General features: G+C 36.5%; 1 protein-coding gene across 1 annotated transcript in view; it reads right to left on the bottom strand.

The window, feature by feature from the left end:
- Positions 1-5,364: 5,364 nt before the first annotated feature.
- Positions 5,365-12,287, bottom strand: part of PNPLA8 (patatin-like phospholipase domain containing 8) — a 33,859-nt gene continuing 26,936 nt past the window's right edge. The window contains exons 8-9 of the mRNA XM_009878467.1: positions 7,706-7,901; positions 5,365-5,639 (exon numbers count right to left, since the gene is read on the bottom strand). Of these exons, the coding sequence (XP_009876769.1) occupies positions 5,365-5,639; positions 7,706-7,901 (471 nt within the window). The remainder of the gene's footprint in view (positions 5,640-7,705; positions 7,902-12,287) is intronic.

The raw sequence follows: 12,287 nt of genomic DNA, 5'->3' as shown, positions 1-12,287 counted from the left end.
AGAAAATCTGAAGAAAATGCACTCTGCAGGCCAGACATAAAATATATAGGGACAGCATCATGCTGGAACTATTTTGTCTTGTGTTTTTCTTTACTATCTCTAATATACACAACCATTTACATATATATATAAACCCACACAATAAACAGCTGTCCAGAGCATACTTGCTTCCTGACAATCTCATCTAAACTTTCCTTATTCATCTCTAGTTCTTCCCAAGGATTTATGACATATCTAGTGCAAATTATTTAAAACTCAGTCTGCTAAAGAAATATTATTGTCTCTACTGCTCTGTTCATACCCAGATATGAGTATTGTTCAGACCTGCTTGACAATGGTTTTAAATGTAATATTTAGCAAGAAATAAACCACCTAGAATGGACACAATGCTCAAGTTTTGAAGTTGTGACACACTTAAATGTTTCAGTAAACTCTGTAAAATAATGCTTTGAAGTCAGACTTAGTAGTGCCAGTGGTTTTGTCCTTTGACTCCACGTTTTAAGCAGTACCTGAGATACCTGCCTTCACTTGTGGGAGGACAGAAATATTCCATTCATGGCTTTTAAACTCTCCAACATTTCTGATTTTTAGTTTACAATATAGGTCTTGTTGTTTTATTGTTCAAAGTGTTCTAAGACTGCCTGACTTGCCTGCCTGAAAACATACTCAGATGAGGTGTACAAAAGGACAGGACAGGATCGTATTTCTGATTTCTCCAGAGCAGCCAGCGAGAAAACAGAGAATAGCAGCTTTGCTGAAATTATGCCCAAGAGTGGACACAGATCAGGTTTTTAATAAATTACTTTTGGGGGCTTACTATCAAAATTCTGAGGCATTCTGGAAGACTGTTTACCTGTAATGTTATTTTAATGATTCTTAGCTTATTCAATTATAAAATAATGGTGCGAGCCCCAAAAGCTGTTCTTTTTTTCAGTTTACAAGGTTTTGAAAATGAAAAAAAAGAGCTTTTAAATGCTAAAATCCTTATGTTTGCTGAACTTGGCATTACACTTTAATGGTATTAGTAATCTGACCAAGTTGTCTCTGGTTTTACATGAAAATGTTATACTGTTATCTTCTTCCTGAAATGTAAAGATTTCAAAATGCTCGGCAAATTTTATGCTATTGCTACTACATGGTGAAATACAGCTGATGAAATAATAAATAAAAAGAAAAACTGCACTGTTACATGTATTTCCAAGGATATAAGTACTGGCATGTTTCAGTGCTTGTTTAGTTTTTATAATATGCTGAAAATTGCTGAAGTCTTCCAATTTTATTAAAAAAAATAATAGAATTGTCCTTGTTAAATCTTGAAGAAAGAACAATTTTTTAAGAAATCATTCTTCTTATGTAAGTAGCTGCAAACAGCAAAGGCCACCAGCCTTCAGGTGGCACACTGGAATTAACTGGTACTGGCTGGGGCACGTGTGACTGCAGGAAGGGGAACGAGGAGGCTGGGCAGGAGGCAGCTGAGCAGCCAACAGGGGAATCAGGGCAGGGGCCCCTTGAGTTCCCAACTCAGTGACGTGTAGCTGGAGCAAGGAAGGAGGAAGAGGCATTTTGTGTGCTCCCTTTTCTTTGCAAATGTATATGATTACACTAAGAACATACCTTACTTCTAGCAACGAACTGTCTCTCAACAGTTCAGTTGCAGAACAGTTCTGCAGGGTCTGAAAATTTGACTCACATTTCAGGCAATGGTGCAAAAAAAAAAAAAAAAGTGGTTTTGCCCTCTTGCCTTACACAGTTCAATGTAAAAAACAACAGGTTTGTATCAAAGCCATGCTTGGAAGTGCAGTTCTTAAGCAGCAAGAGCTCTGCTGCAACAGATTATGTTTGTATTTAACACTTGTAATTCTGAGAACAGTCTTCTAGTGGAAGACAGTCAGCATAATTTGTTGACCCAGAAACACAGAAGTATTTTAATCTCTGATGAAAAATTAATGGTGCCAATGAGTAGTAAGCACACACCACACTCTTCCTTCACCTGTCATGTGTCTTGTGTTATTTCAATCTCTCTCAGCTCCCTTTAACAGTTAGACAAGGAAAGCAAAATAAATCAAATGCTCTGTGACAGATCAAAGACAAGATAAGTTCCTTATCTATTAGGCCTCATGAGAAAGAGCCATTACAAGTTTCTGTAAGCTTGTGGATTCTGTTATATATAAAGGGTTAACAAGTTCTCACCTGCCACATAGGTTGGAAGGGATTCAGTTGGCCATGGAAACTGGCAGCCATTCTCATAGTGCATTACAGAATCCTGTTCATGAGCTCAGTTTTTAAAACTTACCCTAAATCAGTCTCTCTTGCTCTGTTAATTCTCTGGATAGCTATTCTGTAATTTTGCTCCTTGGGTCTTTAGCACCTTTTTACTTTCATACTAAGTTTATTTCTGGTCAGTTTGAGCACCTTTGGTTTTATGCAAGTGTTGTCCTTTAGCTTGCTAACTTTTCCTTCTTGAAGTATTTTTAAACAGCAGCATGTACCCTCCTTTCAGCTCTTGTTTTGTCAGAATAGACAAACCCTGCTCTCTTAATCTTCCCTTTGGCAGCCCTTCTTTGCATCTGTTTTAGTCTGAATATCTCCAATAGCAGTGACTAAAACTATAATTATATTCAACTGCTGTTGCCTGCGCCTCATGCAATAGAATCAGTATCTTCATATCACTGCTGGAATGGACACTGACAGGAAATACCCTAAAATCAGTGATCACGCTTCAACATTTAAGTTTCGTTTGCTGTCCTTTGGTAATGAAACCAAAGGGAGATTTTTTTTATGTCTATATCTTTTAATTTCCTGGTCTGGACTCCTTCCTGCTTTTCAGAATCAGAACAAGGACATTATGTCAATTCTGCAAAGATTCAGTATTATCACTTTCTAAACTAAAGCAGGAACTCAATTTCCAAGGTGCAAACTTGGCACAATTTCAACTGGCAACACTCATCTGGGCAGATGAATCTTGTCTTCTCTGAATTCATGAGTAACCTGGAATGCTTATCTACTATCTGCTTGTGATTTCTTATTCTAGATTCCAAATTCACATTGGTATCTCCTTTTTCAGGTTTGTTCACATTTTCCTGGCCAAGGAGTTTACTGATGCACAGTTATTTTTGTAGCTGTGACTGCTGACTCAATTTCAGTTTGTTAACTGGATAACTGCACAGCATTCCCAAGGGTACTTCTTCAAAGCAGAATTCCTTTAATGTCATGTTCTGCATTAGAGTATGCCTTCTTCCATTGTTAATTTTACATTTTTATTCTTCAGTGGCACTTTTTTTCACTCTAGCCTGTTTTCCTTTCAATTCCATGCTGCACTGAAATCCTATTGTTCACAGTATTCATGATCCCTCCTAGATTAACCTGTGAAGAGAATTATCATGTTCTCCAATCCATCCAAATGATTAGTTAAAACATGCTACTATTCAACCCAGCACTAATCCCTCTCCTCCCTATCAATAAACCTCCTTAGTTTGAAATTATTTTTCCTTATTTAGCCAGTCCTGACTCCTCTATGGCTCCCCTTATTCCATTTTCTTCTATTAAAGTATCATGTTTAGCATCACTAAACATTCCACATCCTCAATAAACTTTCTGAAAACAGTTTTAGTTTATGTGCACTGCTGTAGGAACACATCCAAAATAGTTAAGATTGCTTGCAAAATGCTAATATTTTTCTGAAGTAACTCAAATCTAACTACACCCAGAGTGTTAAAACTGTTGCACCTGTACACTTTAAAGTAGTTTAGAGGGGGCAGCAAAATCCTACTCGGTGCCTGATAGTGCAGCACTGGCATCACTAAGGATTAAAGAGTTCAGTTTGAAAGAATTCAATACATTTTAAAAGCCCCACCTAAGAAAAAATATGGTTGCAGCAATAAAGGAGGAAAAAGGGTGAATGAAGATCACAGCTTCTGGCACAAACAGGGTAATCACAAATCCAGGTCTTGCCCTAACTGAAATAAACTTCTCCCTCCCTCTCAAGACAGCAATGTAAAAAATTAGCTATTCATTAAGGGGCCAGTTAGCTCAGTCAGTTGAGGGCAGCACTAACAACACCAAGGTCGCAGGTTTGATTCCCGTTCGGTCCCCATGTGTTGCCTGATCTAGTTGAGAGGTGGCGTCCCTGGCGGCAGGGAGGCTGGATTGAAATGATCTCTAAGGTCCCTTCCAGCTTAGGCCATTCTGTGATTCTATGATTTGAAATATTTTCATAGAATAAACTGAATTTAAATGCAGCCTTTTCTTCTTGCTCTTTACATGTAGTCTTGACCTCATCCCATCAGTTTAAAACACATATTTTTACCCTCTTCCTTTCATACAAACCAAAGATTAAAATCAAGCTTTACAGAGATCTGACATGAAGCCCATGCACTTCTCATGTCCTTGTTTGTGGGCTGAAGCTACACACACTGCGATTTTGCAGAGAGAAAGGCATCATCTCTAAGTACCATTTCACAAGCAGTCTTTTGAAGGCAAAGCTATACTTGTCTTCACTCCTGTGAGCTGATTAAATGCCTTTATGTAAATCCACTGGGAAAGGCCATGTTGAGTAACACTGAGACAATGCAGATGTCTAGCAAGTATATCATAACTTATTATATACAGAATCTCAAAAATAGCTGCACTCACCAGCCTGGAAAACATTTATTTACTAACATTTCCATTCATTTTAGCTGCTTAAGTGAAGTTTTGGGGATTGGAATTATTTTCAAATAATGAATACACCAATCTGAAGTTATTCCAATAAAAACAGTAACTGGCAAGTACTAAAAATACCAGTTAATTTTGATAATTTAATATGCCATTTATAGTCATCTAAACATCTTACTCAATACTGTTATATACAAAACCCACTGAAAATAAAAAAAAATTAAATGTTATCTTTCAAATGTAAAAGTGCAATTAACACAGGCAAAGTTTTTGTAAGAACAATACATTCCTGTTAAATTCACTGGCTACATAAGAGCCTAACATGTATATTGCCTACGCTAAAGTGAATAATGATTTTAGTTTCTGTTAATTCTGAATAAGCCTTGTACTTGATAGTTTTACTGACACCATAATTATGGCACGTACATCCAAAAATGCGTAGCACAATTGTTTTCCTGATTTTTAGTTTTATCAACTTCCAGAAACTTAAGTAGAGCAACAGTAAGATCTGTAAAGTTCAAAAAATAATTAACACCAGAAAAACTTATATCAAGTAAGTGTGCACAAAACAGGCATCCTGAACTGTTTTCTCCAGAATTCCCATAGCTTTCCGAAGATGTTGTTTACCCCCAGTAAACATTCTTCCTTTACAGTACTGAATGGATTTTCCAGAACAAGATTTACATTTACGATCATTCATGCATTACATATTCACAACTTGGAAAGAAACGGAAGGCCTTCGTACATGTCAGCCTTTAATCTTATCCAGTCCTGAAGTCTCTGCAAAGTTGTTTTTTCTTCTGTTAATACTTCTGCAGCTTTTCTCAGTTTTTCCTCATTTCGTTCTAAGTAACGGATTCCATCTGTCTGCAGCTGATTGAGTTTCTCTTTACGACTTTCATCCAGAGCTATGTCTTCATTCATAAGAGGGTTAAACCTGAAATAAGTGTCTGGAGGTAACAGTGCATCCAGCATGGTGTGAACTTCTGCATTGGAAACAAGCAAAAGAAACAGTTATATTTACAGGAGACAAACTGTCCTACAGCCTCTGAACAAGTGCTCTAGAATGAGACGGTAAATGTAAACATGGGCTGCTCTGCTGAGTAAACGTTTTGCTGCCATTGCCTCATCCAAACCCCTTTCTCATTACAAGATCAGCTATAGGGTGGTTTGCACTGTTTACTCTGGAAAAGCCTCATCTTTTATTCTAGGGCAACTTCCCTAGTATGACGATTAAGAAGGCTTTGCAGCTATCCAGATTTTAAATTACATGTACATTACATTCCTTTAGAGCTGAGAGTGCATTCTGAAGAGCATTCTTGCATACTCTCATTCAGGATATCCATGATTCATTAAACTTGGTAGTGACAGAAGTAGGTATTATGAAAATTACAGTTATATATTCTTCTCTAGTCTCACAGACTGCAGTAAAAATATGCAGGTTTAAAAGCTTTCTTTTTTTTGCAATTAATTCATTTTGTGTAAATTACTACATATTTGGGGTTTGAATTTAACTTTCATTTATCTGTACTTATAATTTAAACATAATTTAAAATGTACAAGTTAAATTATAACATTTCTGTTAACTAGGACAATAATGAACTGGCTGCATAATATATTTGTATGTTCCTATCTTCCTTTTTTCCTCGCTTTTAGAACCTATTTTCTCTCTTCTTTTAGATCTCTCTTCTCTTCATTCGCTCCCTTAAAATTCCGTTTCCGTAACATCCTTCATATTTCATTCTCTTTTATTTCCATCTTCTTTGCATTCTTATCACACTCCTCCAATCTTTTAAACATCTACTATTATATAAAAATTTTAAAGTCAAAGAAGTATCATGGGAAAGACTACAGCATAAGATTCTTATTAACCTGAAATCTTCTCCGCTTGGTCCCTCCTCCTGAAAATTACTCAGCTCAGCTGTGTCATTGTTCTTGTCTCACCACATCCACTCTTTCTTGCCCTAGTTAATAACCTCCTATTTTTCCTTCATAATGTATTTTCCCAAATCTACTCTCCCCTCTTTCTGTTTCCTCTCCCTTTGGTCTCCAAAATAATCTTTCCTTTCCCCTCCTTTTCCCTGTCAAATCTCTTGCCTGATTTTTCAGGCGCAGCAAAACTTTTTCTTCCTTTGATAGAAAGTGGACAGCACGTCTCCCCTCCCCACAATTCCCACTGCCTTTTCACGATTATGCAAAACACGAAGATGGCCTGAAATTGAGCTTTTCCTTACTAATGACAGTCAGTTGACAGAGATCGTGCAGCAAGGGATCTAGACCATATTTCCTGGTCCCTAGCTTTTTACTGTATCAGTTTCCTTCAATGCAGGGCAGGGGGGGCACCTCCATAGCACTATTTCCTGGTTGTAAAAGCTAGTGGCAGAGTTCTAGTCTATTTCCATCCTAGGAACAGCATTTATTTTTGAAAAACTAAATGACTCCTCCTGACAGCCTTGGAATTTATGACCATTGGCAGGCACAGTCTAGTCCTTGGAAAAGCACATGTTTAGAAGCACATATAGATGAGAACAGAAGTAATAGTTTTTCTGAAGCTGTTGAAAACTACCGATGTCTGCATTAACTCTTCGGCATTTCTGTTTATGGGAGAAATAACCTAAATATGATTTGTCTATTGAAATTAATTTCTGAGTATGCCTTTTATCCTGAAGCACAAGTAAAACTATATTGCTTTGTATAAATCCTGTTGGATTATCACTGTCATTTGGTAAATTTCAAGGTATCTTTCATCTTTAGTATATCTATGTCATCAACTTCATGTTAACAGTTGAGAACTCAAAGAGCTTAGCAAAAACATAGTTAAGATGAAAATTCACGGAGATAAGGCTATGAACGGCATTCATATTATCATCTCCAGACAACCTGTGATATTGGCACTAAATAGTAAATTAGAGACATGTTTCAAGTAGCTTTAGTAGGGTGGGTAGAGAGAAGAAGGGAAAAGAGAGATTGCTCTCTGAATTGGAACTGTAATTCTAAGAAACGTAAAAATCCTGAACCTAGCCACAATACAAATGTATCTTAAGACACCAACCTTCTGTATCAGTTGCACTGCTGATAACATTTGTGAGTTTGGCTTTCAAACTGGTGTACGTGAGATTGGTCTTTCCCTCGCTTTCATATCGACCAGTGCCCAGTGATATTAAACACTGCAACGGAACACTCGGCCAAAGACACTTGCACTCATGAACTGCCAGTGCAGATGGATTATTTAGAAGCAGACCTCCATCCTGTAAATTAAGAATAAATACAAATGTTAGTACTATACATAACATGGTCATAGAAGAAACCACAACTAAAAACAGAACTAGAAAGGCACGGATACACAAAAACCAATTAAATCAAACAAGCATTAATTTCTATCTTCTGTGCGAGTTTTCGGTTTGTGCTAGGCAGCAGATGAGTAGCTTGGCTTCCTGGGCTTATGGACACCGTCAGAGCAGCATCCAGGACTGTGATTAGTTCTGCAGTTGTGAGTATTGTACAGAAGAGGTAGGCTGAAACTGCAGCCTTCTGGAATAGCTGAAGAAATTATGACTTCATCTTCTGAAGACGTTTCAGGTAAGACAGATACATATATTGACAATTTCTTAATGAAAAAGTCTGCATCTCAAAATGTTTACTACTGGTATTACAAGGATATAGTCTGTAATAAAGAGCTAAACTTGGGCGAGGCACTAGACCAGCATCAGGTCCAGCAAAGCACCATTTTTTGCTGGCTTCTCCATCAACTGTGCCAGAAAGATGTCATCAATGCACCCGAGAAAACTTCTAGGTTGCTTGAGCTCTTCTGTCCTGTCCTTTCATCAGGCATCAGGAAGAATCACACAGAATCAGAGAATGTTCGGGGTTGGAAGGGACCTCAAAAGATCATCTAGTCCAGCCCCCCTGCCAGAGCAGGATCACCTACAGTAGGTCACACAGGAACGTGTCCAGGTGGGTTTTGAATGTCTCTAGAGAAGGAGACTCCACAACCTCCCTGGGCAGCCTGTGCCAGTGCTCTGTCACCCTCACAGAGAAAAAGTTTTTTCTAATGTTTTTGTGGAACCTCCTATGCTCCAAACCCTGCTGAGGACCAGGCCCTAGGAACATGAGGATTCTTTAAGTTGTCCAAAGATCAGAATTCAGCCCAAGACTAATAGGAAGAAAGGCTACTTCCACAAGTCTGGAAGTGAGGAGAGACATCTTTTGCAAGCAACATGTCAAAAGCATACGTGATGAGGCTGGGAGAAAATACTTTAGGACTAATAAGAATCAGTATGACTGACAATATGTCCAAGAAGCATTCAGACAAGGAGATTTTGATCCAGATCGCAAAAAGTATGTTCAGCACTTTTTGGAAGTTAAATCATCTTCACTCCAATTAGGAAAATGATTACTTTGAACTTTGAATCCAACAGAACTTTTTATACTGGGAATGCCTTAAAAAAGGCAGTTATAGAGGCAAAACTTAAGCTGAAAACATTATTAATAGCAGAGACAAAGACCTTTATAGCCATATAAAATCTATACAAAGAAAACATGTAAAATGTAAAAGAAACAGAGTATTGACTAAACAATCATTATGCAAAAGCTCCACGTATCCTAAAGCTCCCTGAACTCTCTGTACCCCATACATGACCATCACATTACAAGATCAATTAAAAAAAAAGAAAAAGCAACTCTACTCAGGAATAGCTTAGAATAAAAAATTATTTTGGAGTTGATAAACATATTACAGAAACTCCTTTTAACTACAGCTGGACTAGATAAATAAGTAAAACCAGGATTACTGAGCTGAGGTTTTGAGGTTGATTTGTTGTGGGGTTTTTTGTGGTTTGTTTTTGTTTTTGTTTTTTTTTTTCCTTCCTCTTTTTAATTAAGCTTTCATTTCAGCCTACAGAAAGCTCTTTGAACTCCTTCTGGATACTGTCCACTTTGCTCAAAACACTGCTAACATGAATGGTCTCTTCAGTTCCTATTATCCTTTGCTTATGCTTAAATTAGCTTCTACACAGAAAACTAAATACAAGGATGTTTTTGTCTTTGATATAATCCCCCATTAATCTTAATCTAAAAATCTTAACAGTTATCTTTGTGGTGCCTACTTCTTTCTTTAAATCCTAGATTAAAAAAAAAGCTTACCAAATAATTTCCACTGATCTTGTCGATAGAATTTAACTAAACATAATTGCTTCACCATGGGAAAATTAGTGTTACCAAAGTAATACCAAAATATTCTGATATATTTGTAACACTGACAAACAAAATATCAAAGAAAGCTAAAGTGCACACATCTACACATACCAAATGTGGATTATGATGATAACTAACTGTTTTGTGCAACGACTTTCAGATTTAAACATTCTCCAATTTAGGTTTATTGAAATGGGAGTAATTACCCACTCCTAATGAATTTTAGTGTAGACACCTTTAACATAACTTCTAGCATTTATGTAGATACTTCTAACTTTTAAACAGTGAGATGCAAGACTCAGTAAAGAAGGCAACTGATTTTTTCTTCCCCTATGAAGAGATCATGGTTGATAATGACCACAACCCGACCAATACTGTTTTTCAAGAATATCTCACTCTGTTCAACAGAGATGTTCATCACATTGCTCTTGTGCTTACAGTGATCAACTACTGAAAGAATAAATAATATTTTTTGTTAAATTGGCCTATTAAGGACTCGATGAAGAAAAAACTGCAATAATTTACCTAATTCTGTAGCTTCAGAAACCTTAGGGCTAATTACATCAAAGGCTGAAATTCTTGTGAAAAAAAATATTTCACAAGTTTTAAAAGTAGTTGCAATGATTTCACACGTACATGAATTCTAAGAAAACTGTAAACAACAAAGAATTCTCCAGTTCCAAGATTAAAAAATAGCAACTAACCTTACTTATTCTAAATAATTTCTCTATCTTCATAAAATTGGACAAAACATCCTTCCCAAGTTACATACTAAACTAGCAACAGAGAAATTATCTACATTTTTTAAAAGTGATTTTTAGAAATCATGACATATCATTCTTCATGCTTGTTCTTGATCACTTGGAATTGTATTCCAGTGTCTCAACTCTTTAGTTTTGTACATAAAATACACTAAGATCATAAGAATCTTCACTGATCCTCCCTCTGAATTTCTATGTATTTAATTTTGCTATTTGTTTAGAAGAACTACTAAATTTGGTATCTTTTTTTTTTTTACCGTCTAATTCTGTTGAAGTTATTCTGTGGATATATTATACAAAATAACCTAAATTATTTATAATTTACCAATTAAAATATTTTATTGTAAGCACTCAGCTTTTAAAATATGTTTATAAAAGTACATTAACCAAAATGCAACATAAACAAAAGACTGTTGGTAGTGTGGAATGTCTTGGTGACTAACCTAAGAGCTTCCTCTTTCATATTAATTTCTATTTATCTATCTGATCTATGGATATAGAGATGCCTCTTGGCCAAAATCCAAGTTCTTGTTTGTCTCTATTTTCAAAAGGAGGAACTCATTCATCTTATAAGTCCATTCAATTTCAAATGCTCTGTTTCCTTGGTACAATCTCTTGTCTTTGATCCATCTATCTCTCAATCTTAAATTTAAATTTTTCTGTTAGTATGATGGTAGCATGTCTCTGCAGGAGGGAAGAATGACAAACTAAAAATAGTAATCCAGAAGGACAGCATACTAGCATAGCACCCTTCATATAAACAAAACAAGGCAAACAAAAAAGGACTTTTATACCACATAAAATGATGTAGGAATGTTGTTGATGTGAAATAATATTTAAATTATACTATTAGGTTCAGATGTAATTTGAATTCTACAAAGCAATGCTGATTTTATGCACAGGCCTAAATCTTTTCAGTTCCTAATAAATTTATCAGTTCCTTTTCGATAGACTAGAATGTCTTCAAATGTCCCTCCTTTCATCTCTATTAGTAGATATACTGCTAGCATATGGTACTGTCTGTGTGAACAAAGAAAAAGTGAGACAGTGTGAGCAGCATAGTACATGAACTACTAGATTGTGAACATACACTTGGGTTAAAAGCAAAACCAGTAGGTCAAGTCAAGTGATTATCCCCTTTTATTCAGTATTCATGAGGTCAAACTGAGAATACTGTGTAGAGCTTCAGACACCCAGTTACAAGGCACTGAAAAACAGGCATACGTACAGTAAAAAACTACTTAGATGGTTTGGGGGCTGAATCACATAACCTATGAGAAGAGATGCAGGGAAATGAGTTTGCTTAACCTGGAAAAAGAAAGCCAAGGAAGAGTTTAATGACAGTTATCCACCACAGGGGGAGACAACACAGCCAGACTCTTTCAAAAAGTGCAGAGTAAGAGCAAGAGAAGCTGTGGAATCTCCATCCTTGGATATTTTCAAAACTCAGCTTGGCAAGGCCATGAGCAGCGTGACCCAGCTTTAAGGTTTATCCTGATTTGAACAGGAGGCTGGGCCAGACGACCCCCTGAGGTCTTGTCCCCCTCCAATTCTCCTAAGGTTCTACTCAAAGAAATACTATATGAATCATAGATTCATGTTTTTTTAGCTGCAAAATGTTTAGCTTCAAAATGAAATTGCATTTTAAAAGCCATTCTTCTTAGAAACTGAACTCTGTCA

The sequence above is a fragment of the Apaloderma vittatum genome, unplaced genomic scaffold (assembly GCF_000703405.1).
Source record: "Apaloderma vittatum isolate BGI_N311 unplaced genomic scaffold, ASM70340v1 scaffold11121, whole genome shotgun sequence".
In the NCBI taxonomy this organism is placed as follows: Eukaryota; Metazoa; Chordata; class Aves; order Trogoniformes; family Trogonidae; genus Apaloderma; species Apaloderma vittatum.
This window is presented reverse-complemented; position numbering and strand designations above follow the sequence as displayed.